At 47.1% G+C, this 14,522-nt stretch overlaps 1 protein-coding gene across 2 annotated transcripts in view; it reads right to left on the bottom strand.

Annotated features, from left to right (window-relative positions):
• The window catches only part of Ptp36E (protein tyrosine phosphatase 36E), a 111,609-nt gene extending 97,427 nt beyond the window's left edge, over nucleotides 1–14,182 (bottom strand). Inside the window, exon 1 of one of the 2 annotated variants that reach the window (XM_090401095.1) lies at nucleotides 14,011–14,182. Coding sequence is in view for 1 of the 2 variants with exons in the window: in XM_090401096.1 (XP_090257222.1) it covers nucleotides 14,011–14,019 (9 nt within the window). In the remaining variant the exon portion in view is untranslated. The remainder of the gene's footprint in view (nucleotides 1–14,010) is intronic. The other variant, XM_090401096.1, reaches the window with a different exon arrangement.
• Nucleotides 14,183–14,522: the final 340 nt, after the last annotated feature.

Genomic DNA, 14,522 nt, shown 5'->3' with positions numbered 1-14,522 from the left:
AATAAATAAATCGACCCGGCAGCAGATCAACAGAATAGCATTGCATATTTGATCTATTATTTTGTCGCCGGGATGTCCGGCGCCCGGTTGACCGTGTCCCGATTTATTGAGGGACGCGTGTAAGCTCGTCCTGATCCTGATCCTTCCCGATTATTCGCACGTCTTTCGCTTGGAAAAAATTCAAGCTCGAAAATAAATCAAAATCAATTAATGAATTCACGCAGACAAGCTGCGTTCAGAATAACAATACGAAGGATTGGGTTTTGCATATTAAAAGGTTTCCGGCATAAAAGGCAAAATATTAAATGCTATTTAAAGTTATACTTGGTTGTTTGTTGTTCCTAATTAATGAAAATGCATCGCATAACTTTTCGTAACTTTATGCAATCGTAACCTGGACGAGCTCTTGCTCTTAGCTTACACACGTGATCGCCAAAATTTTGTACTACAACATGACGCTTACGATACAATAAAAAAATTAAAAAATTAAAAAAAAAGTGAAAAACATCTTAATTCCGAAAAAGAAGATCGTTTGAAATATCGAAAGGGGAAGAGGGGGGGGGGTCTTAACAACCTTCACATTTTAACTCCTAATTTCAAGTCCGACTTCAAATGAGTGCAGAATGAAAGGAATGCGTAACCGGCGAACCCCACCTGAAATATCGAAAAATAGCGAAACTCAAAACGGTCAAATGACGAATTGGCAGAGGGCCCCCCCCCTGCTCTCGTGCATTCTCGCGGTTTGACGCCATCAGGAGACGTAAGAAATCTTTAAGCCTTCAGCTGTTCCAAGAGATTCTTCTTTTCTCTCTCTCTGCACCTGCAGTTAATAGAATTGTCAAAAAAAAAAAAGCCCGATTTCGCCGTCGTTCACAAGTCTGCAGATCGCCTTATGAGATATGCTTTCCTCTCCCCCTCTTTCCTTTAACCTGCACAAATTCCCTCACTGGGGAGGGGAAGGGGGGGATGATTAACAAACACCCGATGAGCGTCTTCTGTGAACTGGGGGAATGGAGACAAACTTTCTTCGGTAAAACCGTCGCTTGTGCAGCTCATCGGTCCCCGTTCTCGCATCCATACACCCGAAGCGAAGTTGACCTTTAATCCGGAAGATGTCCGCCCTTTAGTTCTGCGAAACGAAACCTGAAAATCGCCTGTTTTAAGCGTGCCGTGCTCGATGCAACGAAGCGCTTCGAATCGCGTTGATTTTCTGCCGTTCTTAAAGTCCCCTCGCGCGGGGAGAGATTTTGATCCGATTCTTCGATCTCATCCGTCGAAGCATTTACGTTCCTTCGCTGCACGAAGGGAGTGATGACGAGCGGCACTTTCAGTTCGTTATTATTACGTTGACGACGTTGTTCGGTTATTACTAACTCGGCGGGCGTAACGTTCTGTTTCGTTAAAAAATTCTTTCAAAGCGAGACCCCCCCCACCCCGGAGGAAAATGAACCCCTCCTCGTGTGTGTCGAAAATTCCCTCGGTGTTCCTGCAGCGATCGCTTGCACCAAGCCTGCATCATCTTCGTCAACAGATGGAGACAAACCGGAAATAACGCAAGAGGAAGTTATTTCCGGCGCTCCAAGTGGGAGAAAAAACAGTGGGCGCTGTGTGAGATGTGCTTCCCCCCCCTCTCTGAAAGAAGGATAAAACGTTTCTGTTGGAAACGTAAACGTACATCCTCATGTAAGAGGTCATCCACCAAATGACAAACAAACACCGACAGATGCGTTACTGATTTTATTTATTATTTTATTTTTTGCACGTTTAGTCCGAAGCTGCTAAGGTAAACTGAACGCAGGCTTCACGGTGGTGCGAACAATGGCCGTGGAAGAAAGAGCAGAAATTGCCGGAGGAGACGTGACCTCTGGCAGTGTACAGGGGAAGAGATTCGGTTGTAAAGAGGTGAAGAGTACCGGAACAGCGACGAATCGTTGCCCGTAGTGGTACTGTTTGCTTTTCTTTCAGTGGAACCGCAAAAAGGAGGATCCCGTTGGAATTGCGGCTCCGAAATCGCCGAGGAAGATGACTCCGCTGCCCTTCGAATTAAAAATTAGGCTGCGGGATGAGAAGCTGGAAAAGCGACTTTCAGAATTTGGAGAGCGGGAATTCCCGCGGGAGAATGTTATTGAATGAGGGGGGGGGGGCGATCTTCGGCCGGAGGCGCTCAACAAACCGGATTATGCGCCGCTGTTTGCTTGTCGTCGAACTCATTCCCTGCTGATGAAGACTGGCGAAACCAGCACAGGTCGAAACACGGCTGTTTCATTTGCGAACCTCCTCCACGTCGAATGCCCGTTAACTGAAGTTTTAGCGACATTCAACGCCGGACCTCACAAAGGCGCCATCGTTATTCGGCCGAGAATGCTCAGAAGAATTGTCGTCATTGCGCGTGATACCTCCGAGGAGTCGAAGGAATCATTCTTAGAGGCTCTCCACTGCACGCGATCCATCGTTGTCACGTGTTAATCCTCCATCTGCATTCAGCGGCACTAACCCCATTAACGCCCATTTTGGCCGTCAGGTCAATTTCCATTTTTTTTTATTTCAGTTATTTGAATATTTTATCTTAAATCTTTTTGTTGGAAATCCGCTTTCAAGAAAGAGTCGGCCGCTGCCTTCACTCCAGCCGTGATCCGAGGGTTACGGATGAGTACGAAAGGGCTGATCCGACGAGAAAGTGGTCCGTGTATTCTTCTGATCGACTCCTCCTTCATCCACGCATGTATGGAGACCGACTGTCATCGGTTCGTTGGCACCACGAGAGGGCAAGCGAACTGCTTTGAAACTCCCGCCGAAAGTGAGTGACCGACCGAAAAGAGATCCGCCATGAAAGAGGAACAAACGCGCCTTCTGGTGAGAAATCCTTTTTATTGCGAACAGGAAATCGCCGTGGCGGAGAGTAAGTCGTTCGTATTTCTTAAGGAGGTTATCGCCGTCGCCTGCGCGGAAAAATGTGTATCCTAACTGGCTTCATTTCATCGGATACGGGCGAAACAAACCTCGAAACGAGAGGGGATTAAATTCGTCGACGAAAATTATCTGCTAATGGGTGCGGAGCATTCCCGAATGTACGCGAAAATGCGAACTGTCTGTGCATCCCGAGTGCGCGTGAAGCGAAAATGTCGGTTGAAATTCCCAAGATTTCCACGTCTTTCCGCCGGTCTCGAAACGGTGGTAGTGTGTGTGTGGGGGGGGGGGAGCTGCAAACCATCGGGTTAGTGACGGAAGAGAGCAAGCGTTCCTAATGGGTGGTGTTCTCGGAACAGTCGTCGTGATCCGAAGAGCGATTTTACGCAGTTATTACGAGGCGATCGATTCACATAATCGGAGCGGAAAAGGGAAAGATAATGACTGCAGGCCGTCGGGGCACACGGCAAAGCAACCGGAGATCGATCGCAGCTCACAAAAGGCGAGTGAACATGTCGACGTGACCTCCTTTCCTCCAAACGCATCTCCGCGTTCTGCTCGCTACAAAAACGCGCGGCGGAAAAGACCAGAAGGGAGTATCGCCAATACTTCGGTGTGAAAGGTTTCCAACCAAACTGCTTTCCCGAGGACGGATGACACGCATCGCTAGATTGACAGCCACGTCGTCGTAGTTATTGGGGAGGTGTTCCCTCCGCAGCAGTGCTCCCCCCTTGCAAAATTATACACGGAAATTAGCGTTCCTGCTGGTGAGGGACAACGGTCTTCCTCCTCCCACAGGGAGTTTCCGTACATCAATTCGTTTCCGCCCAACTACGGAACAGAATTCTACTCTTATTCCAATCCACACGTTTAGAAATCTGGGTTCGAATCCTGTCTCCGGATAGGATTTGAACAAGAACATTTATGTAAGGGCTTCGGTCTCGTGAGGATGCGGAGGGTTTCCATTCTCAAGGCAGAAAAACCGACGCGATGAATGCGCAGCCTCCGTTTGCTTCGATAGCAACGACCCGACCCTCTGCTTGCGGATCGGGTTTCAGCTCGCGACGCCAACTCCTACAAAAACGCCGTGACACGTTGCAGATGACGCAACCGTTACCGCTGGGATCCCCTTTTAATGAATAAAACTCCCCCCCCCCCCGTTGAACGTTCAATTCCCGATGGCTTCGCTTTCTCGTCAAGCGATGAGCGCGTGGCTGAAGCTCGAGTAGATACGCTTGGCTTTCTTTGGACGCGAAATGATGGCGTGGACGCGGAGATTTGTTTGCGACATTTCGTTCAATTTCTCTCGAGTTCCTTTTCTTTTTCTCTCACTTTCCCACTTCAAGAATCTCGGAGAATGTCGTAAATAGCGGGACATTTAACGTTCAGTTCAAACCCCAACCTGTGATCGCCACTCTCGTGACCGGGCGACTCGCTACGAAGACCAGTCACAGTCCCATGAAGGCCTTGCAACCGGACTGGGACTTTTTTTAATGCGGAAGGATTTGCTGAGGGCGAAGCAAAGAAAACTCATTCCGGAAGTTGAGGAGAAGCAAAGAAACGCGAAGGTCAATCGGAGAAGAGAAGACAGTCCGGATTTGTTTAACGGACAGAGGGGCTTCTTGAATGGAAGCAGACGGGAGGGATGTCCCGGACTGGCATTCAAGGCGGGAATTGCGAAATGGCTCGGGGATGTTGGCCAACCCAAGAGCACGCTGTCGTCATCAGAAAGGAAGATTAGCAGCGGCCGATGTAAGTAGACGAGAGGAGGTTACCGGAAGGCGCCGTTGCTTTAACAACAATACAAACGAATTCCGACATCACAAAATAATCAGCGAACGAATCAGGTAAATAAACGATACTTTTCGCCCGTCAACTCTGATAACAGATGATCCTGTGCGCTAGCAAGGAGAGAGAAAGGGAGAGAGAGGGAGAGAGAGAGAGAGAGAGAGAGAGGGGTGAGAGAGAGAGAGAGAGGGAGAGAGAGAGGGGGAGAGAGAGGGGGGGAGAGAGAGAGGCAGAGAGTTGGTGTTAAGTAATATCGGGAAATGCAATCCTCGGAAACTTAAAGACTGCGGGGTTGTCCGTTCTGCGGTGAAGGTGAATTTCAGTGACGAGAATCCTTGGAAAAGTAAAAAAATAACGACGCACACACACACACACACAGAAAACAATCTCGCGTTTCTTTTTAGCGCAAGATGGCTTCCTCGCAGCACAAACATGTCGAAAGGAAAAACCGCTTTCACCGTTACGAACGGACTCGCTCGCCAAAGTCACTTGAAAAACATCGATCAGAAAAATATCAAAACGTTCGCTACGGAAACAAAGCCGCAGTCCACAGCGGGATGTGCTCTTGATGGCTGACTTTCTAGTTCGACCAGTCTTGCTCTACACCAATCGTCGAAACTCCCGCAACCGCATCTTCCGTAATTCTCCAAACCATCCATCAGTAGGGTTCTCATCACTTTTTTTTCCCTTGTTACTAAGACTCACCCGTCTTATTTCTGCGAAAACCCCTTTTCTGCAATTCCTACAAGACGGAAAACTGCAGACAAGATGGGAGTTCTTTTCTCCGAATGGCTTCAGCCTGCAGGGAGGGCCCTTTCTTCTCTCGAGGCTTCGCCTCTCAAGAACTCCGCACAAATCCGTACAGTTGTGGAATTTAGGACAGTAGGCATGTCATGCGGACTGTTGTGGGACGGACGTCCCTTTACTTCACCCGGGGCTCCACTTCATCCCACAGAAGTTCAACAGCATAGAAAAGAGGGCTCTCCAGTCAAGTGTGGTGACGTTCGTGTCCCCAAACCCCGCAGTTACAGCAGCCCCCTTATTACATGGCGCATTGTCTTGATGGTCAGAAATGCCACAAAGCAGGAACTTCTTCCGATCGTCCAGGATGTCTTTCGGATATCACTCGTCGTAGCACCACAAACAGAGTTCGAAACAGGACCACAACATCGCATTGCCACCTCCGAATTTCATAGTTGGGGTTACGTACTTTGGTAAGAGACGTTCGCCGGACATCGGCCACACCCACAACCGTCCATCTGCTCGGCAGAGGGTCAAGCGAGGTTCGTCGCTCCATAGCACGGCTCTCCTAGCTTCCCTGTCCGACCGTACACGCTCTTTGCACCCCTGAAGACGACCCTGCAGGTTGGTTTGGGAAATGTTTGGCTTGCGTGCTGCGGTCTTCCAACGTACACCCGCGTTGTGAGCCTCGGTTCGGAATATATTTGGTGCCGATTCGTGTTCCAGTCGATTCCTGAAGCATCGTGTCGACCGACGAATGGCGGTTTACACATTACCCTTAATAGTTGGCCTGAGCCTGTTGACGAACTGGGCCATCCCAGGTCAACGGTCACTGATGGCATACCGAGATGGAAGGACACGGAGTCAACTAGTGGACTCCGTGCCCTTCCATCTCGGTATGCCATCAGTGACCGTTGACCTGGGACGGCCCAGTTCGTCAAGAATTTGCCGAAGAGTTAGGCCAGCAACATACCATCCTATCGCATTCAAATTCCCTTCTCGCCGGACACAAAGACAAAATTTCCAAAGACAATCACGACATTCAGTCATTGAGAGAGTCTTAAGAGAAGGTGGAGAGCCTCAGCTGAATCTGAGTTCTTCGTTCCGTCGAGGAAAGCAGCAGCTGAGAAGGTAAACTCTGCCGCATTTGTACTCACCTTCTCCTGTAAAGCCCTCGCGAACCTCCCACGAGTCGAAGATAGGATTCCACTCGAGGGCTACCTCATGACGTACTGAGGGATGTTTCGGGATTCCACGATCTCAAATGATCTGCCAGTTCCCAGTGAGATGGTCGGAAGACCCGTGGATTCAACGTCTACTTCGGGATGTCCGTAATACGATCGATGATTGGTTTCTAAGGCAGAGAAAGGAATTCAAACACCTTAACAACAGTGAGACGTCAGTAGGACGACAAATGTAAGTTTCTGGTTAGTCGAAGAGAGCACCGATCGATCCGCTGCCCGGTGATATCGCCACGTTCATTTCACCGCGGAGACCTCTCTGAACTGGGATGTTCGATTTCCTCTTCCTCATCCCACCGCCAGAATCTTCCCATCGCCGAGCATCCTTTGGGGTTTCAGGCCTCTCACGAGATGCGATCACCTTTTTTACGCCTTCCAGCTGTTGACCTCTCCGCGCTAAACTCCTCTTTGGGTCACCTCTTTGGGTCCTGCCGAGACATTCCCTTCGTCCATCGACTAATTCCTCTTGACCTGACTGAAGATTCCGAAGTCGTTTAGCATTTTGCAATCTCCTCATCTTCAGGAAGAATTGTTAATGCTCGAAATCATACGTTCGAATGTCCTGCTAAACTCAAAGCCGTCGAATGCTCCTCTTTCTGTAAGCGTTTATAAATAAACCAAGCGACCGACTGGACTCACTCGCAAGGCCACGAGGGATTTTCTTGCGCTGTGTTCCAGCAGTGCGTTTCTTTCCTAACGAGGTCTGTGAAGAGTGTTGTCATGGCGACTAACCACACAACACACACGATTAACCGAAGTCGAGGTTATTGCTTCTTACACTTTGTCGATCTTCATTCCCGAACGGAAAGCGAGATCCGCTGCCCTCGGATTTCTGTTTGCAGAAGAAACGCGCTGATTTCACTCGCAACCAATCCGCATTCATCATCCTGCAAGGAAGATCAACAAATACTCGGGATGAACGTCGTTATTCGTCGTGGTCATTCTTCCAGCAAAGGAAGCCTCGAAGTGGACGAGGCAACTGCCGCTCGGAAAGCCGCAGCGTGGGTGTCGGTGTGTCGCATGCTCCTCCCAATTTCCATTCGCTTTTAACAACCGCCGAGAAAGGTCAAGCCAAAAGGGGGAAAAAAGACGACAAGCAGACTTCCAGAAGAAACCTCCCCGTTCCCCTTCGTGGACGTCCCCTCTTTCAAGCGCGCTTTCGTCTCCAAACTGAGACTTCCGCTTCCTTACGGGAATCCAGCGTTCCTCACCCCTTTCCCTCACTCACCGACCGAAACGACACTCGAATTCGTTTCGCCTTCCTCAGGAACTGTGGGATGTCTGAACGTCTTCCACGAAACGTTCTTGTGCTGACGGGTGTCTTCGATCGATGCCGTCATCCCATCGCCGGCCGCTTCGATTTTTCCCGATGCTCTAATCGCAGGCATCCGCTGTTTCCAGCAGTCGCACACAAATTCTCTCGAGGCTCGCCCCAGAGAGTCTCGATTTCTCCACCGGCGAACCTTCTCGGGAGAGCGCGATCATTCTGTAGCTTGCCGGGAGAAGAGTTCCGGCGAAGGGGCTTTCTTTCTTTTCATTTGGCGATTCTGTTTCTGACGTCCCCTCTGCGCCGAAGTTTCTCTTTGCTTTTCGCCACGAGAAAAGTTCTACAAGAAATGAAGCGAAAGTGAAAGCCGAAATCTCCTCGAAAGGTTAAGCGACAGTCCAGAGGCAGAGGACGAGGCTGCCGTGCATCGGTGTGGAGTATTTCTGCTCCCAACCCAGCGGATTCGCATTTCCATTAAAACGCCCGCCCCCCCTCTTTCTTCCTCTTCTTTGATAAACTTGAATCTTAACTGCAGGACATCGCGTTACTTTACAACTCGTCTGTGTGTGTGTTCGCAGCGGGAAGAAAAAAAGCGGACGCGACCCTCGTGTCGAAATGTCGAGTGATGCCGTTTATGAAGTTTGTTTCTTCGTTCTCTTTCGCACTCTCCCTGAAAAAAATATAAATAAAAGAATAAATGATGTTGCAATTCGTCGTCACTCCTTCGCCCGGTTCCGGAGCAAAACACGACTCATTTCGCTGGCAACGTGAACAGCGCAATTTCCGTGAAACGAGAAACGTTTTTGGCCTGACGAGGATCCGCCGAAGATTGCGCAATCAACGCAGTTTGGTGACGACTTTCCAACTAAGAAACGCGCGAACGAAGATCCTCATTTCGAAGAAAGAAGACGAAGGCGTTCTAAGAAGGATTTGAATCGTCGCCAATTCCGCTTCGTGAATGACGGAGCAGTATTGCTACACGCAGCGCGAGGAAATAAACGGAGAAAGAGAGCCGATCTGCCGCCAGAGAGCAGCAAAGGTCAACTGCCGAAGAAAGCCGCTTTGCGAGGTCATCTTTGAAGAAACGGAAAGAAACCCGCCTTCGCTGCTCGTAACTGTGACCTCTGAAAGTTTTTGAACGTCATCGCGTGAGAGATGAGTTTCATCTACCGCTTTGACAGCCCCACCCCGTTTATCGGAGGTTCGAAGCGATCTGAGAAACCTTTCGCGTTTGGGCCGTGAGAGTTCGTAATCATCCTTTACTCGACCTTTCGTGCTAATGCACGAAATCTCCATCCTTCGTCGGTGGGTGGTCTCATATTAAAACCGAAAAAAAAAAAGAAGAAAAAAAAAAGATTTAGTGGTTAAGATGTTGATGGGATAATTTTTCTTTCTCAGCTGATTTATTCATTTCGATATCGTTCTATTTCTTCTCATTCGTTTCAATTTTCTTTCAAAATGATAAACTTGTAAAACAGTGTCATCCTGTGCATAACCCAAGAGCACGAGCTCGTCCGGGTTACAAGAGTGGAACAATCATAAGCAGTACACAAAACGATAGCATATTTATATACTGCAAATTAGAGATGCCAAGAAATTATCCACTTGGTTTAATCCTCTATCCAAGTGTAAGCAAACAAGTTTGCGCCTGAAGTCATTTCAGGACCGGGGCGACTCGTATAGAAACTAACGACTTCACATCTGCCTTGCGTGATGCTCATTATGTGCTACTTGCCTTACTATTCCCATAAAGCAAAGCGCATCTCCCTGCGGACATGTATAATGCTATGCGTTATGGGAAGGGTCACTATCCAGACGGTGAAGTCATTAGCTTCTTTATACGAGTTGCCCCGGTCCTGAAATTACTTCAGGCGCAAACTTGTTTGCTTACACTTGGATAGAGGATTAAACCAAGAATAGAATTTCTCGGTATAGTACACGAAATGACAATATATTTAGAGAATAATGTGTTGAGTTGTGTATGTGTGTGTGCACTCGACACAACACACATTATTACGTTTTATGTAATTATTCTAAACAAACTTTCAACATTCTTCTAAGTTCAATTGGTCTCATCAGATTTCGGGGTGTGTTTTCCTTTCGTAAGATTTTTGGAGTCAAACAGATTTAATGTTTGTGGATTATTTCTTTTTGCGCTTTCAAGCCCGCTTTTCTGCAGAAGGATCTTTTCAACTACTTATGTACTGGTTGTCACTCTTTAGGAAAAGTAGCATCCCGTAAATGTCTAAGTGCAAGGATATTTCTGTCTTTCATTTGTCGCGCTTCGCTTGTCGGAGTGAGTGCTGCGATTCTTTGCGGATGGTTTTTGAGCGGTGTGCATGGATCGCGAGTGGCGGGATTCGGATGATTATTAGCAACTGTTATGATTGTGAGAGGATGCGAGTTAAGGCTCCCTCTGAGCACTAAGCGGGAATTTAAGAACGTGAAAGTGACATCACCGAACCGCCCACAGCGGGATTTTGACCCTCGCCTGCTTAAAGCAGCGCTTCCCAAACTGTGGGCCGCGGCCCACAGTTTGGGAAGTAGGTTTTGTTGAGGGGGGGCGTGAAATAATGAAAACAAATTTAAAATGTTTTAAGACTAAGTAGATTTTTTTATTTTAAAAGAAACGTATTTGACTTTTATTATTTCTTTTTTGTTATTTTTTATATTTTAATGGTTTTCCATTAAAATATAAAAAATAACAAAAAAGAAATAATAAAAGTCAAATACGTTTCTTTTAAAATAAAAAAATTTTAAAATTCACGCATTGATGTTGGTTCACAAACTTTGCTTCCTGCGTATTTCGGCGCTTAACGAATATTAGTAAATATTGCTTATTCATATAAGTTTCGTTTCAAAGCAGTGGTTAATTGTATTTACTTCGAATGCTCTCCAGGGAAGCTCCAAATCTTCCTGTCCCTTTCATCATTCGTAATCAGGGACTGCTCATATTGACTTTATATACATATCAAAACTCGTTTGATATTATCACTGTCATCCGAGCTAGTTTTCTGTTACCAATAAAAGTTTCGCATATACTTCACACATGAAAAAAAGCTTAAACAAGTTCATGTGGGGAGATAGTAACTCGCTTGGAGTGGTAAATAACAAGCCCTCCCTAACAGCCACTACTGCAGAGGCAATAAAAACAAGTACTTTTATTATGCCAGTGAATAAGGTAAGAGGAGTCTGTGTAATATATTTCTCAACAAATAGTGCAATTAGAGACAACTGGGATAAAAACACACTCATTAATGAATCACATGTCCCCTCATACAGAAACAAAACCATATGTTGCATGGGCAAACACAGAATCTAACTAAAAACTATTGTTCTTAATTAGATGTGTGTGAGTTCGATTTCCCAAGGCAGCAATAAAATTCAACCGAACGTGTTAAAATTCGTAAAAGTGTTAAAACTAAGTAATATATATATATATATATATATATATATATATAATGAATATTATGGCAGTTTCACATATGGAATTCGGTTGAAGAGAGTTAGCATTTCAACTCAATTGTCTGTGTTTTAATTGGCTATGTTTTTATCTTTCGGTCGCGCGATCTTTTGTTAATACCGCACCAATCATGTGCACGTTTTAATAACCTGCCTTTGCTGTCTGTTTCGCGTTAGGCTTAATTACCGTAAAGGGAGAAAAGTCACAAAAGAGAAAAATGTTCTTGGTCCGGGGATTCCCTTATTCAGGTAATATTCACTAATTTCATGTTATCAGTCTGTGGTGTGCCAGTATCGGTAAGTGGTGATATTATTTGATCTATTCTACGTTAAAAAGTTTAACCCTGAGATGGATAAGTGGCTGATAAAAAAAAATATAAAAAAAATTCCCGCGAACAATCAGAAGAAGCAGAAACAGACTCAAAAAAAAAAAAAAAAAAAGAAGGACAGTATTTCATATTTTACCAGAACAGCCCGCATCGTCTTCAGAACCAAACGGTAAGAGGCAAAAAAAGTAATATTTGCATTTGATTTTTGCAATATTCGCTGTGCATGTTTTGTATTGAATATAAATATAATAAATATTATAATAATATATCTCTATTACGATTTTTTTTCGAGGGGGCCGTGAAATATTTTAATTTTTGCAAAGGGGGCCCTGACATACAGAAGTTTGGGAAGCACTGGCTTAAAGGATGCGATCTCCACTCGAGACTACAAAGTGATCTCGCCCGATCGCCGTCAACCTGCTTCGGCGACCACCTCGTTTAACGCAGGAAATTGACGATTTAACGGCTCCGATTATTCGAACCGAAACGAAAAACGTTTAGCGTGCTCTCAGCGGCCTCGAAATTTCAATTTCGGACGAGCCTGAGAAGGAGGGGGAGGGAGAGAGCCACTCTGTTGGAGCTTCAACTTGCAAGTGGGTGGGTGTGTTCTTGGGATGGTTTGCCTGTTTTACGAGGAAAAAAAGACGCGTTTTAAGAGATCATAAAGGATAATAACGAACTGGAACACCCCATCGCAAGTCGACTGAAGCTCACCTGTTCACCCGTCGTGAACTTTGGCTCCACAAAGGAGCAACGAGCCAAAGTTCGGTTTCGGTTCGAATAATCGGAGCCTTTAAAACGTCAATTTCCTGCGTTAAACGAGGTGGTCGCCGAAGCAGGTTGACAGCGATCGGGAGAGATCACTTTGTAGTGTCGAGTGGAGATCGCATCCTTTAAGCAGGCGAGGGTCAAAATTCGGCTGCGGGCGGTTCACTTTCATCACGTCGAGGAAACACCAACTCACTCTGGGAGTTGGGGGGGGGGAATTGCGACGGGCAAATCTGAACCAGTTTCGCAATTCTTTCCGCTGCCCACCCAATGAAGGTGGCACAACGAGGAAACCCAAAAAAAAGTGTTTGAACCGTTTTCGGCGGTTGTTAAAAGGGACGCGAGGCTGCCCCCCCCCCCCCCCTAATTAGAGATCTCCCTTCAGCTGCAATAACGAAACCCCGACGATCGCTCTTTGAAGCGTCTAAAGTAGTCTCTCACCCGATCGCTGCCCGAAATATAACCGGAACCTTTTCGGTGATGCGTGGGGTGGATTCAACCTGCACGCAAGCCGATGAAGCGTCCACATTTAGAAGAAAGAAAGAAAATCGCATCGATTGCGAAAGGCCTTCTCTCTTCCCGAGCAGCTGCCGCCCGCATTCGAGATAATTGTTTACGTGACTGACGTCACATCCTGTCAGCTGCTCGGTTTCGACGAAGATGCTTTGCAAATGGCGGAGGCCACGACGTCTCCCACGTCGATAAAACCAGTCGAGAAAAAAAGCCTCCGATTGGTTTTTTTTTTTTTTTTTTCATCAGACGTGGAAAGCTCCGCACGAGGCAGTTCACGAAAAGGAAGTCGAAGACAATTTTTTTTTTCTTTCCTTGCAGGGGCAAAAGTGCCCTTACACTTCTTCATACAGCCGGGCCCGGTCGAAGACGAGGGATGCATCCGCCTTTTTCAACCGCGAATCCTTCCTTTTGGTTTTCTTTCTCTTCGCTGGTCGAGAAAGAAGCGCGGACGCACGTGGAACTGAAATGAAAACGAAGAAAATGTCGACCTCGGGGAGTGCGCCGTGGAAGCTGACGAGAAGGGCGACGTGGTCAGCCCAGCACGAAGTTGCACGAAGCACCCTTGGCGTGTCCTTCGGATGCACAAGACGGGAGGGAGTGCGTGCACATGCTCGCCAATATCCGTCCTATTAATAGCGGATTCTTGAAATTCTGTGTTCGCCGCCCTCATTTGCTTCGCAGGGAATTTATGGCTGCCGCCTCCGCCGCCTTCTTCCAGCAGGGAAAAAAAAAAAAAAGAAAGCTCCTTGAGACTCGCCTGCTTGCGACGCTTTCTTCACATTTCAAATCGAACGCGATTTGCTTTCGATTCTTCACGCGACCGTTTTTGAATTCTTCGGCTGCAAGTCGACAAGGGGAATAAGGTGGGTGGGGAGGAGGGGAGGCCGCTCTGCGCGAAACGCAGAAACCGCTCGAAACAGACGAAGCATATGTGGCGACCGCAGAACAGACAGATCGCGCAAAAAGAGAATGAGAAGTGAAATTCATCGCTTACCATCCGCATTACGGCATCCTCCGTGGCGAAATTTCATGGGGCTTTGTCGATACCAACCGAAGAGCGAAGCACCGAATAAGCAGATCCACCGCTTCTCACTTCCATACTGGCGTCTCGTCTCGTCTCGTCTTGTCTCCGCTGCTACTCCGAAGCGCCACTCGCCTTCGTGCTTGCGCAGTACTTCGTACGGAGCTGAAGGGGATGCTGTTCCTGCTGCCCACGGTGTGCTCGGTATTTTTTTTTTTTTTTTTTTTTTTCGACGGGACGGGGAGAATTGAAGCGAAAACTCGAATCGGAGAGATCATCGTGAGCCAAAAGCAACAACAAGATCTACGAAAACGTCAAAAAGAAAAGAAAAAAAAAAAAAAGAAAATCAGCGGGGAGAAGTGGAGGGGGGGGGGTTAAGGACGGGCCAGAAAGAAAGAACACACCGAGTGCACCTGGCGCAGAAGACGACGCGTCTGTCCTCTCCACGCAAAAGAAAAGTTCGTCTCCAGAGTGGATCGGGGAAT

The sequence above is a fragment of the Typopeltis vanoorti genome, chromosome 12 (assembly GCF_054136105.1).
Source record: "Typopeltis vanoorti isolate ZY-2024b chromosome 12, IOZ_Tvanoo_1.0, whole genome shotgun sequence".
Taxonomy (NCBI): Eukaryota; Metazoa; Arthropoda; class Arachnida; order Uropygi; family Thelyphonidae; genus Typopeltis; species Typopeltis vanoorti.
Note: the sequence above shows the minus strand (reverse complement) of the source record. Positions and strands in the feature narration are given on the sequence as shown.